Genomic DNA, 21,427 nt, shown 5'->3' with positions numbered 1-21,427 from the left:
ACATGACTTATTTAGTTATTCATGCGGTTTTTTTCCCCCAAATATAAGTATAATCCTTATATTTTTAAAACTTGAATTGTTTCCTTTCCAAATATAAGTATAATCCTTATATTTTTTAAACTTGAATTTTAAGGTAATATTTTGAATATTTATCATTTTTGTTACTTTTTTAAGGGAGTAATGCTATAATCACAAACTATTTTACAACATTTTATTGGTTTTCATCTAAACTCACCATTAATATCACTTTTCATTTACCAATAATTACTCACCACATCTGCAGTTTGTAAATTTTTTTGTAAAATAGTTTGTATCTCTAACATTATTCTTTTTAAGGTTCATATATCTAATTTATAATGCATATTTTGTTTGCATTTTTTAGCCCAAAACTAAAGAGTTTGACCTAAATAGAATAAATTTTCATACTTTTTAACTCCAAAATTGAGAGGGAGAAAAAAAAATTGAGCCAAAACTGAAAAAGACAACTTACAAAAAGAATCAATTTAAAGCGTAATTAGTCCAAAATGGACCAAAGTAGATTGAGTGGAGCGAATTGGGCTGAAATAGACAGAATGGACCAAAATGGGCCAAATGGTTCATTCGTTCCACTTTGGTCCATTTGTTTCATACAGTCCACACTGGTCCTTTCCTTCTGCTTCGGTCCACATCAGTCGATTCGGTCCTTCTCAGTCTATTTAGTCCATTTTGGTCCAAAAATTCTTTTAAAAAAAAAGAGTTTTGGACTCAAATGTCCATCTTTTTTCTTAATTTTTAGGTTGAAAAGTATGGAATTTTATTTTATTTGGATCAAAATCTTAGTTTTGGGGTAAAAATTACAAACAAAATATGCATTAGAAATTAGCTTAAAATGATAAATATTTAAAGGGGAAATTTCACTTTGTTCATCTGTGGTTTACCTAAAAAATATTTTGCCTACTTGTGATTTAAAAATTGGCACTATACCCACCTAAAGTAAACTCTGTCTGTCTCTAGTAACCCACATTTGTTAAAAACAGAGATAAATTTGTATTTTTGCTACCCTTTTATGTTTCTCATCTCTCAAAACATTAAAAAACTAAAAAAATCAAGAGAAAAGAAGATCTAAAAGCTAGTGTAAGGTCGCAATTCGTGCCTAGGCCCAACAAGAAGAAGGGTATAGGCCCAAAAAGCCCAATACAATAAATTTATAGTGTAAGTCAGAAATCTTGTTTCTAATGAGCTTAAACGGTAACAACAATGGCCCAAGATTACAACACAACAAGGATGAACGAGTTTATATGATGAAACTTATCCTCAAACTCAATCCGATGACCAAATACTTATATATCTCATCACTTAAAGATTAATTACAAATATCCAGTCTATAGTGTTTTTCTCTTTATCTCTCGATCCCCTTTTCTACAAGACCTTCCTCCTTTTTATAGTTCCTCCTCCCCTCCATTCTTGCTTTCCACGTGTAGATTCAAACTACTCCCCTTGATACTTGTCCCATCAGCCTCTTCTTGAAATCCTTAGGTAATAGCTGTAAGGCTGAAAATCATTGTTCAAGTATCATTTCCTCATAAATGCGGCCAGAGGCTTAGGTAAAGAGCATTCAATGCAGTGGTAGCAGCTTTCTCTGAGATATTTCCCAACTGCCCTTTCTCTTTGTGCCCTTATGAAACATATTTTCATCCCTAAGACCTTCCAAAATATAATTCTAGTCAACACGACGTACCACCTGATCCTCACTGCACTTAGTCGAGGAGGTACTCCTCTTTGGATTATTTACGTTCACTTCATCCGCCACACTTGCTTTTGGGGCTATAAGTTTGATATCATTATTACCATCAATCCGTCTTCGGACAAGTAAGCGTCCTCGGACCAAGCCCAGGGCCCAAAAACATATCTTAGACCTTTTATCCCCACAGCTAGGTTTCGTAAAAATTAAAATATATCATATTTTGTTTGTAATCCAAAAAACTTAGTTTTTATTAATAAATCATAGTTACACTATATATTAACACATAACACTACAAATTCCAATCGCAACAAAAAAATCTTGTCAAAGGTATGGCTTTGTTAACTTCTCATTCTTTTTTAGGTTATTTAATCTTTTACATTTTGCATTCTAACAATTTTTTCTCCATTTTGAAGTTATTTTCTATTTCCTTTGATAAATAAAATACTATATTTTAACTTTGTTGTTGATGTTCTTCATAGATATAAAGTCACCAAAAAGTTCAACAAAAATTTGGCCAAGAGAGAGAGAGAGAGAGATGGAATTCATGAGCTTCCCTTCTCTTGATTCTGATGGAGTTGTATTGAAAATTTAATTTTTTTAATTAGCTATAAAAGGAGAGCTACAAAGCTTCCCACATCATTTATCTTAATGCAAATGGAGTTTTATACACATACACACACACACAAACAAAAGTTATGTTTTTAAAGGGAAAAAACATTCTAATCAAATTCAGACACAATCAATGGAGGACCAAGTAAAATAATAGCAAAAAACTTTCATATATAATAATAATAATAATAATAAAATTTTCTCTCAAATAAATAGTTTTTTTTCTCATAACATGTCTACTTATAATATTTATAACTTATAATAAGTTGAATAAAAAAATAATGCAAAGCACAGGCCAATAACTAGTAAACATCTAAAAGCTGAAGTGTAGTATTTATTGTTGCTATACCCAGTTGAGCCACATTATTGCCATGTCACATTTTTTTTTTTGGGTTTCCACTTCACACATTCTCTATAATCAATCATCTTCTCTCTCTCTCTCTCTCTCTCTCATCATCTTCCCATCATTAATTTTTCAACTTATTTTTACACATTCTCTAACTTTCCCCTCTCTTTCTTTTTACATTTTCATATCCCCACTACTATCTACCTTAATGTCACCATTCCTCTACCTTTTATCTTCATTTTATTTCTAGATCTTCTTATTCCAATCATCTTACTATAAATTTGCAATTCCCTTTCTCTCATTCTATGTATAGTTTTCTCACACACACAAAATTATTTCTCTCTCTCTCTCTCTCTCTCTTTCTCTCTCTCATTTTTTTTTCCATTATTTGGTGGATTTTACCATTTTTCTTGCATCTATACTTTAAGTTGATGACTTTTTTTTTTTTGTTTCTTATAACTCAACTTTAGGTTGATGTGATTTAGTTTTGTATTTTTAAGTTGTTATATTTTTATTTTCTTTGATTTCATAGATGTTATCTTATTGAGTTATAAAGATAGTATATAAGAAATATAATGTTATTTTTTTACATAGTATGACTTGGATAATTTAGTATTTATTACTCTATCTTTTATTTTTATTATTTTTCTTTTCATCTTATTTTCTATAAATTTGTTATTTTCTCTTTTATTCGTTCTTGAAAAAGTGATTATGCTTTATTTTTGATTTTATATTCTTCCTTGTATGAATCATTGTATTTTTTTAAAACTCTATTTGGGTTAATACGTATTTGTGTTGTATTTTTTAGTTTCCCATCACAAGTAGTCTTTCTCCCCTCTTATAGCTTTGATTTGATTTTTGTTTGAGTTAATACTTAGTTATTTTCGAAGTGATAATTGAATTTATATCAAAATGTAATATTGATTATGCATTTGAGTGTGCCTATATTTTTGTAATATTAAGTGCAATTTTGTTATGATTTTTTATTATCATGATTGTAGGGATAGAGGGCCCAGAAATGGGTATTGGGCCGTGGGCCGTATCTGAGGACATTAAATCATCCGAGAATAGGTAAATACTAATAGGAGTATACAAGTTAGTGGCCCGTGGAAGAAGTCTGGTCATAAGAGATTGAGAGTGTAGTCTGAGGAGAAATATCTCCTCGACTAAGCAGAGTAGAGGTCAAAGGTCCGACATTTCGTCAAGAACAAGACATTAGATGATCACACTGGTAAGGATAAGCATCAGATGGAGATAAGACAAAAGAAAGCTGAGAAATATCTAAGAAGAAAGCTACTACCACCGCATTGAATGCTCTGCAGCTAACTCCCTAGCCACATTAATGTGGAGGTGATAGTAACATTTAGCCTTACAGTTACCCACAAAGATTTTAGGAAGGTGCTGATGGGACAAGTATCAAAACTAGCAATCTGATCTACATTTGGAGGGCTGAGGTGGAGTGAAGAAGGGAAATATAAAAAAGAAAGACCCCATTACAAGGGGATCATCAAATAATTTGTAGAAGTACTGTACATTCAAGAACTATAATTGTGGTTAAGTCTAAGAGAAATATACAAGAACAACCTACCTCAAACTTTGTAGAGGAGGATTTTCCTTGCACTAAACTATCTATTTTTACATTTAAGCATGACTTAGCCTACTGTGATTGTTGTCCAAAACTCATTGGAGTTCAGTTTATAGTCCATTATCTACAAATTCATTATTTTAGGCTCTTTGATCTTTGTCTTTTCCATTTTGGCCTTGGGAAGCAAACTGTATCCTTACAATGATAATCTCCTTTAAGAGGATGATGCATTTGAATAATTTATTTGAAACTATTTACCATAGGCAGTGTAATTGTTTTTTGACCATGTGAGGTTTAATTTGGCTGGGGTTTGATTTACTTGAGTTAAATTTAATTAGGTTGGGTTAACATTCCTTAGTTTTATTTTGCATAGTTGGGTTAGGGGGCATTTTCAGTATTTTGTTATTAACTGTGGGTATTTTAGACTTCGGATAAAGGTATATTCTAAAAATCAAATAATACCATTGATTTAATTGATAAAGTAAATTGAGAGTATTTATTCATTTTCCAAATATAGTTGATTGGTTTCAAAGTTGGGTTCGGTTAACGGGTGCCCTTAAGGCATTTATTGGTGGATTATTTTAAAAAAATTAATACCACTTTTATAGAAAATATAAAAAGTAGTAAAAAAAAAATCAATTTCTTTTTTCTTTTTCCATACAAAATTTCTAAAAATAATTCCTAAATCAATACCCTTATGCCATTCATTAATTTTTCCTTTAAAAAAAGGGAAATTGTGAATTAAAAAAAGAATAATGTTACATGTACAAACTATTTTACAATATTTTTACAAACGGTTGATGTTACCAGCTTATTATTGATTTTCATCTAAATGAAACTTTAACATCATTTTTTCATTTACTAATAACTACTTATCACATCAGTTTTAAAATTTTTTTGATAAAATAGTTTATATTTCTAACATTACTTTAAAAAAAATTAGAGAAAGTATCATTTTTTTTCCCCTAAAAACACATTCTGATAAAGTTATTAAAATCGAGAAAAGCATAATAAAATTATAATTTTGATATTTTTTTTGGAGTGGAGTAACTATCAAAGAAAGCTCAGTCAATCAGGAAACTGGAACTTTCCTTTAACTCTCTAACCTGAACAGAACCCCACACTTCATTTAAAGCGAGTCACCGTTACCTTCCACAAGTTCTCTATAACATACACTTTGTGATCTCAATCATTTTCTATTTTTTCAAACTGAGCACACACACAAAAGTTCTTTTGCTTTTATATTTAATTTGTGTGTTTTGTGGGTTTTGATCTTTGATAAGCTTCAATCTCAGCTAAGTTTTTCTTCGATACCCGACTCGATCCTAAACGTCACCGGCCCACCAGCTGACCCACTTCGTCGAAACTCCCAAGCCGCCGATGATCCACGCCTCCGACCCGACTCGCCTTCAGGTGAGTTGCCTCTGTCTTCTTCATCTACATGCTTGGGATTTTTGATTTGGGTAATTGGAATGATAAATTTATAATATTTGTTGAATCTAATGATAAATCGTTGAGGATTGGAATATTGTATTGGGAATTTTCTGCTTGCAGGAATTTATGTTTTTGTTTTTAAATGTTAGTTTGGGAATTTTCTGTGTGTAGGGAAGGCTACAATTTTATTTATTTTTTTTGTTTCTGTTCTTGCTTCTTGCTGATTTTCTGTATGGTGATTTTTTTTTTTATTGAAATGTGTATCACTGATTTTCTGTACGTTCCTGAATTTACCTCTTTTTTTTTTTTTTTTCAGTATATTTCCGATGGCTTCCATAAGCACTCAAAAAGGCTCATCCTCCTTGTCATTTTCTTCTTCAACACCACAATGGAAATATCATGTCTTTCTTAGTTTTAGAGGTGAGGATATCCGCAATGGTTTTACAAACCATCTCTATGCTGCCTTGAAACAGAAGGGCATTGTCACTTTTAGAGATGAGGAAAAACTTGAGAGGGGTAAATCCATTTCACTAGAGCTCTTGGAAGCAATAGAAAAATCCGAGTTTGCAATTGTCATTCTTTCAAGAAACTATGCATCTTCTACGTGGTGCTTGGATGAACTTGCAAAAATCATTGAATGCATGAAAAAGATAGGAACAACAGTTTGGCCAATTTTTTATGATGTGGATCCATCTAATGTGTGTAAACAAATGGGAAGTTTTGCCCAAGCCTTTGCAACGCATGAGGAGCATTTTAAGGATAACATAGAGAAGGTGCAAACCTGGAGAGCTACTTTAAAAGAAGTGGCCAATCTTAAAGGGTGGCATTTACAGGATAGGTAATCGAATATGAAACTTTTCACTCCTTTAAATATTCAAAACATACTTCTTATCTTTAGTCGTGTTGTGAACCTTAGGCTTACCTATATACACGTTCATGGTTCTTTCAAGTTTGACTTGATCCAATTAATTTATATTTTCATATTTCTTTCAATTATGTCTTGAGCAAAGTTATTTAAATTTTTCCGGTTTCACCCAATAGAGTAGAACTTTGGATTTCAACTATCATAAGCTCACCAAATGTCATACTCTCTCAATTGCAGGTCTGAGTCAAAATTTATCCAAAATATTGTGGGAGAGTTATGGCATAAATTGAGTTATGCGTTCTTAGAAGATACCAAAGACCTTGTTGGAATAGAATCTCGAGTGAAGAAATTGGAGTCATGTTTGGCTATGGAGTTTAACGATATTCGCATTGTAGGGGTTTGGGGGATGGGAGGAATTGGTAAAACAACCCTCGCTAGAGTTGTTTCTCATATGGTTGCTAAGAAATATGAAGGCTATTGTTTTCTTGCTAATGTTAGGGAGGTTTGTGAAAAAGATGGGGTAGTTCCATTACAACAACAGCTTATTAGTCAACTTTTAAATGTAAGAATGAATATACAAGATGTTGATGAGGGGGTGTTCGTGATCAAGAATCGATTCCGTCATAAAAGAATTCTTCTTGTTATTGACGATGTAAATCAATTAGACCAGTTAAAAAAGTTAGCTGGGAAGCGTAACTGGTTTGGTTTAGGTAGTAGAGTTATCATAACAACGAGGGACAAGCATTTACTACATATACTTGGAGTAGATGAAATGTATGAAATTGAAGGATTGGATGATGATGAAGCTCTTCATCTTTTGAGTTTGAAAGCTTTTCATAAAGACCATCCTCCCAAAGATTATCTAGAGTTATCTAGAGATGTTGTAAAATATACTAAAGGTCTTCCTCTGGCTATTGAGATTTTAGGCTCCTTTTTGTTTAGTAGAAGCCTTAATCAATGGAAAAGTACATTAAATAGGCTTACAGAATATCCAGAACGTGAAATTCTCCAAGTACTTAAAATAAGTTATGATGGATTACATGAAATAGAGAAAAAAATATTCCTATATATTGCGTGTTTCTTTAATCATTGGGGCAAAGATAGTGTAGTAGAAAAAATAGATTATCTTGGCCTTCACCCTGATGTTAGATTAGGGGTTCTTGTTGACAAATCTCTCATAAAGATGAGTGACACTAAAGTGTGGATGCATGATTTACTAAAAGAAATGGGCAGGAAAATAGTTCTTGAAGAGAGCCCTGAAGATCCTGGAAGGCGGAGCAGTCTATGGTCATTTGAGGATATTAACAATGTTCTAACAAAAAATACGGTAAGAGGTTATTTAGAAAACTTGAGCACATACCCTATCATATTATTCAAGAAAGCTGAAGTTATAGTAGCTTTGGCAATCATACATTTTGCAATTCTCTAAGCCCTTTTGTTCATGATTATTATAGGGAACAGGAGCAATTCAAGCCATAGTCCTAGAGTTGCTTAAATTGAAAGAGGCAGATTGGAATCCTGAATCTTTTTCAAAGATGCATCATCTTAAATTACTCATAATTCATAATGTTCAACTTCTCCATGAACCCAAACATCTTCCTAATGGCTTAAGATTTCTTGATTGGAGTGGATACCGTTCGAAGTCTTTGCCATTAAATTTCCAACCAAACGAGCTTATTGAACTTCACATGTGCAGTAGCTACATTGAACGGCTTTGGAAAGGAGCAAAGGTAATATAAGTATCCTTGTACAAATTTATATCTAAGGTCCATTAAATTTCCAGGTTTTGTTGAAGCTAATTGTTTCTTCTTTATTTTTTGTTGTTGTTGCTTCTTATAGTCTTTTGAGAGTTTGCAAATCATCCAAATGAACAAGTCTTCAAATCTTATTGAAACCCCTGATTTCACCAAAGTCCCAAATCTTGAGAAATTGGTCCTAGAAGATTGTATAAATTTACTTAGGTTGCACCCATCAATTGGAGTTCATAAAAAGCTTACTCTTCTCAATTTAAAAGGCTGCAAAAACCTAAAAACTCTTCCGAACAAGTTTGAAATTGAGTCTCTGAAGATTCTTATTCTTTCTGGTTGCTCAAAAGTAAGGAAAATCCCAGAATTCGAAGAAAATATGCAACGTGTATTGAAGCTTTACTTGGATGAAACTGCTATTACTAGACTGCCCACATCAATTGGGCATTTAACTGGCCTTGCTTTATTGAATATGAAAGATTGCAAAAGTCTTACGTGTCTACCAAATACCATTTTTAATTTGAAATTTCTTAAAGATGTGAATATTTTTGGATGCACAAAATTGGGGAGACTGCCAGAGAATTTGGGGAATGCAGAAAGTATAGAGAAGCTTGATCTGAGTAAAACTGCTATAAGACAGGTGCCTTCTTCCATTAGTCTTCTAAAAAATCTTAAAGTGCTATCTTTCTATGGATGCAAGGGGTTGTCATCATCTAATAATTCATGGTATGAGCTCCTCCCTTTTTATTTTATGCCAAGAAGCCCAGATTCAGTGGGATTGTCCTCTTTATCGAGTTTGCGTTCTTTGACCAGATTGAATCTTAGAGGTTGCAATCTCAAGGCAATCCCCATTGATATTGGTAGTTTATTCTGTTTAGAAAAGATGGATCTAAGTGAGAATAGTTTTGTTTGTCTTCCTGAAAGCATCAGTCAACTATGTAAGTTGAGAATATTTTGGTTCTTGAATTGCAAAAGTCTTCGATCATTGCCAAAGTTTCCATCAAATATTGTTAATATTGGGGGAGATGATTGTACCTCACTGGAAACGATACCAGATTTACTAAAACCTAATTATTTATGTGAGGCAGAGCTTATTCTTACAAATTGCCGTAGACTGGCTAATAATCAAGGTGTAATTGACACGTTTTTTGCCGTGATAAGAAAGCACCTTCAGGTCTCTCTCTCTCTCTCTCTCTCTCTCTCTCTCTCTCTCTCTCTCAATGTGTGTGTGTGTCTCTATTATAACAACCTTCTTTGTACGTTTCAGGGACTTTCTCTTGACAATAGATATGACATTCAACATTTTAATTGGCTATATGTAATCATTCTTCCTGGAAGTGTAATTCCGAAGTGGTTTAGCCATCAAAGTGTGGGGGCTGAAGTGACTATAACAATACCTTCTTGTTATTTGTGTGACGAGTTGATGGGAATTGCTGTTTGCGTTGTATTTTGTTCACTTCCACATCACCAAATTGATGAGAAAATTTCACTTCAATGTTTGTTGATGGTTAATGGAAAAGAAATGTCTTCTTCACCACTTACAACTGTATATTTTACTTTATCAGATCATATTTGGCTACTTTATGTGCTTCCTCAATACTTCATGGATGAGGAGGACGACTTAGCATTACTGAAGGAATGTGAAGCAAATGAATTTAATCAATTTGGTATTAAAATTGTAGCCAATTCAGCCTTGGACGTGAAGGAATGCGGTTTCCGTATGGTATACAAGAAAGACATGGAAGATCCCTACCAAACTATGGCTCAAAGCAGCAACACCAGCATCATTCCTTATGAGGACTTAGGTGTTCTCCATCATAATTTCGACAATTCGGTAGTGGTAGCAGACGGCAACAAAGCAAAGCGAACCCGTGATGATTATGATGGGGTTGGACCTAGTGGAGACGGAAGCTCTAATGATGTGCCACACCCAAAAAGGATTGAAAGACTCGCAGAATTTAACAAACATGGTAACTCTGATTGTGCGGAGTCAAGTGAGTACAAGGATTGAAGTGATGGGTTTAGTGATTGGTGGTAATCTAGTGAAACTGAATTGGAATGTTGATGGAATTTGAAGGGTTTAAATACTCTGTAAGTCAATGAATTATAATTAATTCCTATATTTTCTCTTGATTACTTGTATGTCATTGTCTTTTTTCTTAATCTCTTGTTTTGTCAATTGCTGCATTATCTTTCTTCCTTGAGGCTACTTGTTTAATCTAAAAACAAAAATTAAAAAATAAACCTAGTTTTATAAAATAAACAATGGTTATAGTAATTTTGGTTTAGTGATTTGTGTCAGTTGTTTTGTGTTGGTTTCCTTCTTGATGTAGGATTATTGGACTTGTTCATAAGGAGAAACTATCACACAACCAAGAGATGAGAAGACTAGTGCGGTCCATTGTATGCTTCTAAATTTTCCTTACTCTAATATATTACCGGGTAAGATCTGCACTTTTGTTGCCTATATAATTCATCTTTTTAAAAAAATTTCAAAGTTTAAAAACAATAGATGTATGCCACTGCAAATATTATAATCGGAATTAAGTATTATGTCGCTACATATTGTATATGAGAATTCGTGTATAGATCACAATTAGAATGATTAGTCTAACTAGATGTTGCATCAAGCTTTCTCACTAAAGGTTTCCTACGGTTGTGTACTGATAACCTTCAACCAAAAAAAATTTTCTTTTGGTTTGGTTTAAGAGAACAGATAATTTTTCTATTATTGTTTTTTTCTTTTTATTTTCATTTTTGCTCTGAAATTTATATTATTTTAATGTGGGATAACAATTTTAGAAGTTATTAAAATGATTTTGAGGACTTTGTTATTGTAATTCTCATAATGTAACAAACTTTACAATTACGCTTAGTAAATGTTCAAAATTCAACTTTCTTTTTATGAGGAAATGTAAATATGCAAAATTTCCCTGTTGACCAAATCATTCAAAACAGTTCAGGTATTGGTGTTACTATACGAAATAGTGAAGACTTGGTGATTGCGTTTGGTGATTGAGTCTCTAGCTCAAATGTTGAAACAAGCATACAAAGCTGTTGGAATTGAACCTATGGCTGCCATTCATGCCTTGGAATTTGCAGCAGAGATTGGTCTGGACAGAGTTGTGGTAGAGGGGGATTCCAAGATAGTAACACAAGCTTTGAAGACTAAAGATACAGGTTAGGCGTTGTGTGGTCTGCTTATTGCAGATGTGTGTGTTTTTGAAAGAAACTTCTCTGAATTATCCTAAGAGAGAGGGTAACTAAGTAGCACATTGTTTAGCTAAGTTTGCTGCTAATTTTATAGCTAGTGTTGTATGGATGGAGGATCTTCCACCATCAGTTTTTTCTTTTGTTTAGACTGATTTGGCTTTTCTTTCTTAATAAAGTTAGATGTCTTCCTTCTCCAAAAAAATAGAAAAAAAAGTTCATAATTGATTGATCCATGGATCAACTGAAAAAATCATCTGCATCAACATAAGTTATGTTTTTGTCAATTTTCTTAAGCTATCATCATTAGGAACCTAAGGTTGTACCTATCTGTAAATAGATGTGTGATAACCAACTAAATAAAAAGCTCTCACAAGAGACAATCTTCAAAGCCAGAAGCATGCTGTGATTGTTAGACAATCTTCAATTTATCTTCACCAAAATAATGTTATGAATGACCATATATTGCTTGATTGTTAGACTTAGTCATGTCATGATGATTCAATGATTTATCATAATTGAATATTGAATGGTAAGTAGTGCTAAATAGCCTTAGCCATGTGCTGCTTTTATTCTGCAATGTAAGTAAATCATCATTCACATCAGTGTCCCACGTAATACTTGTGTAGAAGCATTGGTGAGACCTTAATAATATTCAATCCCACTTAAAAACCATAATCTTTTCCCTCTGCCATATATAAAAAAAAAAAAAAAAAAATATATATATATATATATATATATATGATCTTGATCAAGTTTAAAGAAAACTAGTTGCAGACCCATCCAATGTGTGAGAATATATATGAAATTGCACTAGCCCCCCCCCCCCCCCCCCCCCCCCCCAAATTTAATTATGACTTATTAATTTTAGTCTAAACACAATTAAAATGGTATTTAATTAGCCAATTAATTAACTAGCGCATTCTACAATTGCATGGATAACCATAGTTGAACAAAGCAATTGAGTAAAGGGCAAAAAGAAAAGAAGATGCAAGCCAAAGATAATCATCTTTTCTCTCTCTCAAGTTATCATCTTCACATCATTATTTTCCAAACTTATTTTTACACATTTTCCAACTTTTCCCCTTTTACATTTTCATGTTCCCACTACTATCTACCTTAATATCACTCTTCTTCAATCCTTTTATCTTCCTTTTATTTTTGACTCTTCTTATTCCTATCATCTTACTATAAATTTGCAACTCCCTCTCTCATTTTATGCATAGTTTTCCCATACACAAAACGTTTCTCTCTCTCTCTCTCTCTCTCTCTCTCTGATTTTTTTTCTTTCCAATTTTGGTGGATTTTATTATTTTTCTTGCATCTCAACTTTAAGTAGATAATTTTTTTTTTTTACAACTCCAATTTATGTTGATGTGATTTAGTTTTGTATTTTTAAGTTGTTATATTTCTTTTCTTTGATTTCATAATGTTATCTTATTGAATTATAAAGATAGTATATAAGAAATATAATGTTATTCTATTATATAGTATGACTTGGATAATTTGGTGTTTATTTCTATGTATTTTATTTCTTCTATTTTTCTTCTCATCTAATTTTCTATAAATTTGTTTTCTTCTCTCATATTTGTTGTTGGAAAAGTGATTATTCTTTCTCTTTTGATTTTATATTTTTCCTTGCAACTCTATACTTTAGGTTGATGAATAATTGTGTTTTTTAAAAACTCTATTTTGGTTTAATACATATTGATGTTGTATTTTTGAGTTCCCCATCATAAGTAGTCTCTCTCCCCTCTTATAGCTTTGATTTGATTTTTCTTTGAGTTAATACTTAGTTGTTCTCAAAGTGATTATTGAATTTATATCAAAACACAATATTGATTGTGCATTTGAGTGTGCCTATATTTGTGTAATATTAAGTGCAATTTTGTTATGATTTTTTATTATCATGATAATCTCCTTTAAAAGGATGGGGAATTTGAATAATTTATTTGAAATTTAAAAAGTATGACATAATTTTGAAGAATATGTACCACCTCATAAAGGAATAATACCAATCAAACACACCCAAAATAATAGTATGATATTGTGGGGGTCAAAAACACAGAACTAAAGAACTAAGCTTGGGTTTAAGATCAATACAACTAATTTCTTAAGAATGGGAGTTAGAGTTCCATAATGGGAAGATCAAATAGGTGGTTGGAGTCGAGTATAACTAAATTAAGATCTTGAAAAAATGAAAAACGGTTTCCCGAGGTGCATGCAAGAGTTCTATAGGGAAAATACAAGTCAAGACTCCTCACTTTCTTTCTGTTGTTCTTCCTCTAATTTTTCTGGATCCTTTCTTCTATTGTCCTCCTCTTCCTTTTATAGCCATCTTCCTCCTCCTCTAGCTGTTTTGCTCTTAGCTAGATTTAGGGGGATACTTGTTCTATCAACACCTTTTCTAGCCATTTCTTGATCATGAAGATAGACTTTTGGAAGTGCTTTTACTGTTTAGGTCATTCATTCAGTATTTAATGTGGTTGACATTAGGTAGGGAGAGTTTATTAATGCGGAGGTGTCCTTGATATGAATACAGTAGGAAATAAAAAACTTTGATCTGTATATAAATTTTGTTTTCTAGTGGCAATGCACACTTAAATACCAAAGATTGCTAAGGTTGATTTTTTCAATGAAGAACTTCTAGAATCATTGCCTTCCGTTTTGGTCAGTTTTATTATCTTATCGCTTAATTGGTTTTTGTTTATATGTTAGGTGTTGCATTACATAAAACCCAGAAATTGTCTTTATTAAGAAGGGAAGAGAGCAAGATGTCTCCTCAGTAATACAAAACCATATCAACCCCTGAAAGAGGCCACAAAAAATAAATATACATGAACCCCACAACCTAAGGGAACTCTATAATAAATGAAGAATACAATAATAATCATCATTAATCAAGAATAGGTAGGAATGTGGTGCTGCAAAAGGCAGGTTTACAAATGAGAAGATCAGTACGCTGTGAAGGTTGAAGCAACTGTTGCAGCACATATAAGGAAGAAGAGATGAGAAATTGACAACTTGAAGGAACTTCCAGCTGATGTACTACCTTCTGTTGATGGCACGGTTTTAGATCCACTTCCTACACAAGTGAACACCAACACCAATGAACAAAGAAAATAAATAAATCCAATGATGTTTAGTATAAATTTAATAGAACTTGTTCAATGTCACTTATTTCTTAAGGTTCTTTGTAAGGATTGAACTTTTTGAACCTAGAATTTGGTTTGTATAAGTCAAAATTTGACTGATCATGATAATTTTGCACAATTGAACAAATGATGAAGCAGTTTGTACCTGAATCCGAAGATGTTGGTGATCCTGCAGGAGAGTTGGATGGTGAAGCAGCTGCTGATATTCAAAAGTTAAGTTAGCGTAGATGAAAATGATGCTCGTTAATGAGAATTTTAAATCCATCCACAAGCTAAACAAGCAGTTTTGATCGGTAAATTACTAAATTTAACAGTTAAAATATGGGCTCTTACCATTACAGCTACTGAGAGGTGGGGTCTGAACATTACAAGCACCAGGCAAGGCTAGAGCCTGAGTTTGGTTGATGTTGATGCCCAATGAGGAGCTACCTCCGTTAAGGACTTGGCACAAGCATTGTGGTTGTGAGCGGACTACGCTAGCAAGCTGTGAGCAGCAGCCTGAAGATGGGGTTGAGGTGTTGCCAGTAATGTAGTTAAGGCATGGTGACATACTGATGATCACATTTGTACAACTCGACTGAGCCGACGCTCCTGCCCAGAGCATAGTCACCAAGACTAGAACCAGACCCATCTCCATTTTTGTATAAGCCATTGGAATTGGATGCTCTCGAATTCAAATATAAGCTGGAAATGCCTGTGGATTTCTGTGATCTTGTAGCACTTAACTGACTTCAGTTTTGATTAGTTTGGTGGAGAAGAGGAGAGATGTATTGGCTTTTGTAGGGAAATCAATCAAGATAGAGACAAATGAATGATGGGCTATGTGGCTCAACAACTTCTCCTACTCTCTAACAGGTTTCTAACGCGTGGGACTCGGCATGCTTAAAAGTTTGTGTTTAGACCTGGAGACTTGGAATCTTCTTCTGTAGTTTAGCTTTAGGAAGAAAATATTAATTTTTGAAGTTTTGTTATTGATGATGCCGAAAATCGTCAGTAAGCCATACGGTCCTCACGAGCCTTTGACTAGAACCTGCACAACACAAAAGCTGAAGACCTTAAGAGGTGTACCGGTGTGGTACCGGCCAAATACCCTTTGACGGTCAAGTTAGAGAAATCTCTTGTTCACCCTAGCTCTGGTATTCTAGAGTTGCGAACAAGAGATTTCTCTAACTTGACCGTCAAAGGGTATTTGGCCTACCACACCGGTACACCTCTTAAGGTCTTCAGCTTTTGTGTTGTGCAGGTTCTAGTCAAAGGCTCGTGAGGACCGTATGGCTTACTGACGATTTTCGGCATTATCAGTTATGTAGGTGACTGACCGACTTTTAATATATTTGGCAAAGGGGCTAACAAGAACTTTCAAGGACTTCAAAGCTTTATACACCTGTTTTGAGAAGAAACTAGAAAGCATAACGTGTTTCTGGCTCCACCTTCACTAGAATTGGCTTTATACCTCTAATATTTGAGAATCTGAACTCATAGGGTAGATAGAAAGCAGAAATTTCCTATAGAAAAATAAAAGGGGATACATGATGTAACATAGGTATTGAGTATTGGAGGAGGTTGATACTTCCCTGATAATGACATACCTTAATTTGCTTCGAGCATAGAAAAATTGACTTGGCTAATGGTTGCTATATGTGATTGAGTGACGTCTGTCTAGGGAGCATGTCAGCAACTCTATCAAATGTATTTTTCCTCATAGAATTTTGTGCTTTGTTCGGTTTGAAAAAATGTTATAAGAGCTTCATGGGGACCCTGACCATTATGTGGTAGCATGTTCCTTCCAGACTCTAGTATGGGGCTAGCTTTGTTGTCAAAATTGAGGGCTAGCTTTGGTCCAAAAATTCTTTAATAAAAAAAAAAAAAGAAGAGTTTTGGAATCTAATGTCCATCTTTTTTCTTAATTTTTAGGTTGAAAAGTATGAAATTTTATTTTATTTGGATCAAAATCTTAGTTTTGGGATAAAAATTACAAACAAAATATGCATTAGAAATTAGCTTAAAATGATAAATATTTAAAGGAGGAATTCCACTTTGTCCACCTGTGATTTGCCCAAAAAATACTTTTGCTTACTTGTGGTTTAAAAATTGACACTTTATCCACTTGAGGTAAACTCTGTCTGTCTCCAGTAACTCACATTTGTTAAAAACATAGATAAATTTTTATTTTTGCTACATTTTTATGTTTCTCTCCTCTCAAAACTTAAAAAACTAAAAAAATCAAGAGAAAAGAAGATCTAAAAGCTAGGTTTTGTAAAAATTAAAATCTATCATATTTTGTTTGTAATCCAAAAACCTTAGTTTTTATTAATAAATCATAGTTACACTATATATTAACATATAACACTACAAACTCCAATTGCAACAAAAAAATCTTGACAAAGGTATGACTTTGTTAACTTCTCATTCTTTTTTAGGTTATTTAATCTTTTACATTTTGCATTCTAACAATTCTTTTCCCATTTTGAAGTTATTTTCTATTTCCTTTGATAAATAAAATAGTTTATTTTAACTTTGTTGTTGATGTTCTTCATAGATATAAAGGCACTGAAAAGTTCATCAAAAATTTGAAGCAGAGAGAGAGAGAGAGAGAGACATGGAATTCATGAGCTTCCCTTCTCTTGATTCTGATGGAGTTGTATTTGAAAATTTAATTTTTCAATTAGCTATAAAAGGAGAGCTACAAAACTTCCCACATCATTTATCTTAATGCAAATGGAGTTTTATACACACACACATAAAATTTATGTTTTTAAAGGGAAAAAACATTCTAATCAAATTCAGACACAATTAATAGAGGACCAAGTAAAATAACAACAAAAAACTTTCATATATGATAATAATAAATTTTCTCTCAAATAAATAGTGTTTTTTCCCCATAAAATGTCTACTTATAATATTTATAACTTATAATAAGTTGAATAAAAAAATCATGCAAAACACGGGCTAATAACTAGTAAACATCTAAAAGTTGAAGCGTAGTATTTATTGTTGCTATACTCAATTTGAGCCACATTATTGCCATGTCACAATTTTTTTTTTTTTTTGGGTTTCTACTTCACACATTCTCTATAATCAATCATCTTATCTCTCTCTCTCTCTCATCATCTTCCCATCATTAATTTTTCAACTTATTTTTACACATTCTCCAACTTTCCCCTCTCTTTTTACCTTTTCATATCACACTACTATCTACCTTAATGTCACCATTCCTCTACCCTTTATCTTCATTTTATTTATGGCTCTTCTTATTCCTATCCTCTTACTATAAATTTGCAATTCTCTCTCTCTTATTCTATGCATAGTTTTCTCACACACACAAAATTGTTTCTCTCTCTCTCTCTCTTTTCCATTTTTTGGTGGATTTTACTATTTTTCTTGCATCTCTACTTTAAGTTGATGACTTTTTTTTTGTTTCTTATAACTCAACTTTAGGTTGATGTGATTTAGTTTTGTATTTTTAAGTTGTTATATTTTTATTTTCTTTGATTTCATAGATGTTATCTTATTGAGTTATAAAGATAGTATATAAGAAATATAATGTTATTTTATTACATAGCATGACTTGGATAATTTGGTATTTATTACTCTACTTTTATTTTTATTATTTTTCTTTTCATCTTATTTTCTATAAATTTTTTATTTTCTCTTTTATTCTTTCTTGAAAAAGCGATTATTCTTTTTCTTTTTGATTTTATATACTTCCTTGCAAGTCTACTTTAGGTTGATGAATCATTGTATTTTTTTAAACTCTATTTGGGTTAGGTATTAGTGTTGTATTTTTGAGTTCCCCATCACAAGTAGTCTTTCTTCCCTCTTATAGCTTTGATTTGATTTTTGTTTGAGTTAATACTTAGTTATTTTCGAAGTTTAAAGAAAACTAGTTGCAGACCCACCCAATTCCTGAGAAAATATATGAAAGTGCACTAGCCAAATAATTAGTGCTATTTTAGAACACCCCACCCCCCCCCCCCCCAAATTTTAATTAAGACTTATTAATTTTAGTCTAAACACAATTAAAATGAAATTTACATAATTAGCCAATTAATCAACTAGAGCACTATACAATTGCATGGATAACCATAGGAACAAATAAATTGAGTAAAGGGCAAAAAGAAAAAGAAGATGCAAACCAAAGATAACACCCAATGTCTCAAAATAAAGAAAAACATTGGCCTGAAACATAATCAATCATCTTTTCTCTCTCTCTCAAGTCATCATCTTCCCATCATTACTTTCCAAACTTACTTTTACACATTATCCAACTTTTCTCCTCCCTTTTACCTTTTCATATCCTTATTACTATCTACCTTAGTGCCCGTTTGTTTCAACGTTTTGAGCTCAAAAAGCCACTTTTTCAAAAAGCCAGCCCTTTATGTGCGTTTGGTTCAGCACAAAACGCAACTTTTTGAAAAAAATTGCATTTTATATTTGTGAAGAAACGCGCATATCCTGAAAGGAGCTTAGAGCTCCATTTTGGAAAAAGCCAGGGCGCGTTTGAATCTATCCGTTGGACTCACAGGGTAATTATCAAATTACCCTTTCACGCCATTCCTCATTCCTCTCATCTCTCTGCTCTGCCCTCTGTCCTCTCAATAACAAATTTCCAAATCCAAATACAAAAAAATCTATAACAAATTCCCAAATTAGCTAAGGAAAATAAAAAATCAATCCCTTGCAAAAGAAAAGAATCATCCCCTTTGCTGATTTGATATGATCCCATTTGCTCTGCCCTAATCCAATCTTCCCGATCTGATCTGATCCCATTTGTGAGTGGTTGAATTTAGAGAAAAAGAAAAGAATCAAGAAGATCAGGGTTAAGAAGTGCATGGATGTTACAGACGAAGTGGAGAAAAGGGAGAAAGGAAAAAAAAATTAGAGGAAGAAGAAGAGCTGGAACGTTCTGGACTCTGGAGTTTTTGGAGGAATGGCAGGGATAATAAAAAGGAGGAAAGAAGGAAAAATAAAAGATAAGATTAAGGGTACGTGTGTGGAGGAGAATAAAAGAGGAAAAAAAGAGAGAAAGAAATGTTGTGGGTGGAGGATAAAAAAAGAGTAGAAAAAAAGAAAGAAAGAAATGTTATTATAATATTTTCACAATAAATCTTAAGTGGTAGGTTATTATTAGCTAATATTGATGGGAAAAAAATAATTTCTTTAGAAAGAGAAAAAAATAATTTTAATAGTACGTTAAAATTAAAATCAGTATCAATTTTTATCACAATATTTTCATAATAAACTTTAAGTGGTAGGTTATTGTTAGCTAATATTGTGAGAAAAAAACAATTTTTTTAGAAAGAGAGAAAAACAATTTTAATAATACGTTCAAATTAAAATCAGTATCAATTTTTATCACAATATTTTCACAATAAATTTTAAGTGGTAGGTTATTATTAGCTAATATTGGTGAGAAAAAAAAATTTAGAAAGAGAAAAAAACAATTTTAATAGTACGTTCAAATTAAAATCAGTATCAATTTTTATCACAATATTTTCACAATACTTTCACAATAAATCTTAAGTGGTAGGTTATTATTGACTAATATTGGTGAGAAAAAAATAATTTTTTTAGAAAGAGAAAACAATAATTTTAATAGTACGTTCAAATTAAAATCAGTATCAATTTTTATCACAATACTTTTACAATAAATTTTAAGTGGTAGGTTATTATTAGCTAATATTGGTGAGAAAAAAATAATTTTTTTAGAAAGAGTAAACAATAATTGTAATAGTACGTTCAAATTAAAATCAGTATCAATTATCACAATAATTTCACAATAAATCTTAAGTGGTAGGTTATTATTAGCTAATATTGATGAGAAAAAAATAATTTTTTTAGAAAGATAAAAATTAATTTAAGTATATGAAGTAGTTGATTTAAGTATGAAATAAACTTCCTTATATATACATTATCCTTTTTGGTAATTTATCCTTCAAAACGTAACTTTTATAAGTGCTAGCCAAACACTCAGCTTTTTTAAAAAGCACTTTTTAACAATTTTTACAAAACATTCAGCTTTTTAAAAAAGTACTTTTTCATTATGCACCTTTTGAAAACTCCATTTTTCATTGTGCACTTTTTCAAAAAGCCCAACCAAACTCACCCTTAATAACACTCTTCTTCAACCCTTTTATTTTTGGCTCTTCTTATTCCTATCATTTTACTATAAATTTGCATCTCTCTCTCTCTCTCTCTCTCTCTCTCTCATTTTTTGGTGGATTTTATTATTTTTCTTGCATCTCTACTTTAAGTTGATGATTTTTCCTATTTTTTTTATAACTCTATTTTAGGTTGATGTGATTTAGTTTTGTATTTTTAAGTTGTTATATTTTTTCTTTTCTTTGATTTCATAGATGTTATCTTATTGAATTATAAAGATAGTATATAAGAAATATAAAGTTATTTTATTACATAGTATGACTTAGATAATTTGGTGTTTATTACTATATGTTTTATTTTTTCTATTTTTCTTCTCTCATATTCTCTCTCTTGATTTTATATTTTTCTTTGCAACCCTACTTTAGGTTGATGAATAATTGTGTTTTTTAAAACTCTATTTTGAGTTAATACATATTGATGTTGTATTTTTGAGTTCCCCATCACAAGTAGTCTCTCTCCCCTCTTATAGCTTTGATTTGATTTTTCTTTGAGTTACTCCTTAGTTATTTTCGAATGATGATTGAATTTATATCAAAACACAATATTGATTATGCATTTGAGTGTGCCTATATTTGTGTGATATTAAGTGCAAT

At 32.0% G+C, this 21,427-nt stretch overlaps 2 protein-coding genes across 7 annotated transcripts; one reads left to right on the top strand and one right to left on the bottom strand.

Annotated features, from left to right (window-relative positions):
* The first annotated feature begins 5,373 nt into the window (after positions 1–5,373).
* LOC142624362 (disease resistance protein Roq1-like) lies at positions 5,374–14,890 on the top strand. Of its 5 annotated transcripts, none has more exons than XM_075797917.1 (9): positions 5,379–5,676; positions 6,014–6,535; positions 6,800–7,889; positions 8,017–8,292; positions 8,402–9,481; positions 9,575–10,398; positions 10,641–10,749; positions 11,266–11,487; positions 14,811–14,890. In XM_075797917.1, the coding sequence occupies exons 2-6, from the start codon at positions 6,024–6,026 to the stop codon at positions 10,316–10,318; spliced, it is 3,702 nt and encodes a 1,233-aa protein (XP_075654032.1). In that variant the 5' UTR covers positions 5,379–5,676; positions 6,014–6,023; the 3' UTR covers positions 10,319–10,398; positions 10,641–10,749; positions 11,266–11,487; positions 14,811–14,890. The 5 variants fall into 5 exon arrangements, with proteins under 5 accessions (XP_075654034.1, XP_075654032.1, XP_075654031.1 ...); XM_075797916.1 differs by lacking the exon at positions 14,811–14,890 and adding an exon at positions 14,236–14,374; XM_075797918.1 differs by lacking the exon at positions 14,811–14,890 and having other exon boundaries at positions 11,271–12,210.
* LOC142624364 (non-specific lipid transfer protein GPI-anchored 5-like) lies at positions 14,244–15,492 on the bottom strand. Of its 2 annotated transcripts, none has more exons than XM_075797920.1 (3): positions 15,006–15,492; positions 14,818–14,871; positions 14,244–14,602 (listed from the first exon to the last, which is right to left on the bottom strand). In XM_075797920.1, exons 1-3 carry the CDS (start codon positions 15,322–15,324, stop codon positions 14,472–14,474), a joined length of 504 nt encoding a protein of 167 aa, XP_075654035.1. In that variant the 5' UTR covers positions 15,325–15,492; the 3' UTR covers positions 14,244–14,471. The 2 variants fall into 2 exon arrangements, with proteins under 2 accessions (XP_075654035.1, XP_075654036.1); XM_075797921.1 differs by having other exon boundaries at positions 14,818–14,868.
* Between the last annotated feature and the right edge of the window lie 5,935 nt (positions 15,493–21,427).

The sequence above is a fragment of the Castanea sativa genome, chromosome 2 (assembly GCF_040712315.1).
Source record: "Castanea sativa cultivar Marrone di Chiusa Pesio chromosome 2, ASM4071231v1".
Classification (NCBI taxonomy): domain Eukaryota; kingdom Viridiplantae; phylum Streptophyta; class Magnoliopsida; order Fagales; family Fagaceae; genus Castanea; species Castanea sativa.
Note: the sequence above shows the minus strand (reverse complement) of the source record. Positions and strands in the feature narration are given on the sequence as shown.

Excerpts from the sequence above, each read along its gene's own strand:
- LOC142624364 (XM_075797920.1), bottom strand. The coding sequence starts at position 15,324 with ATGGCTTATACAAAAATGGAGATGGGTCTGGTTCTAGTCTTGGTGACT. Across the intron at positions 14,872-15,005 it reads ACCTCTCAGTAGCTGTAATG|CAGCTGCTTCACCATCCAAC; the intron begins GTAAGAGCCCAT and ends TTTGAATATCAG. Across the intron at positions 14,603-14,817 it reads ACCAACATCTTCGGATTCAG|GAAGTGGATCTAAAACCGTG; the intron begins GTACAAACTGCT and ends TCACTTGTGTAG.
- LOC142624362 (XM_075797917.1), top strand. The coding sequence starts at position 6,024 with ATGGCTTCCATAAGCACTCAAAAAGGCTCATCCTCCTTGTCATTTTCT. Across the intron at positions 6,536-6,799 it reads GGGTGGCATTTACAGGATAG|GTCTGAGTCAAAATTTATCC; the intron begins GTAATCGAATAT and ends TCTCAATTGCAG. Across the intron at positions 8,293-8,401 it reads GGCTTTGGAAAGGAGCAAAG|TCTTTTGAGAGTTTGCAAAT; the intron begins GTAATATAAGTA and ends TGCTTCTTATAG.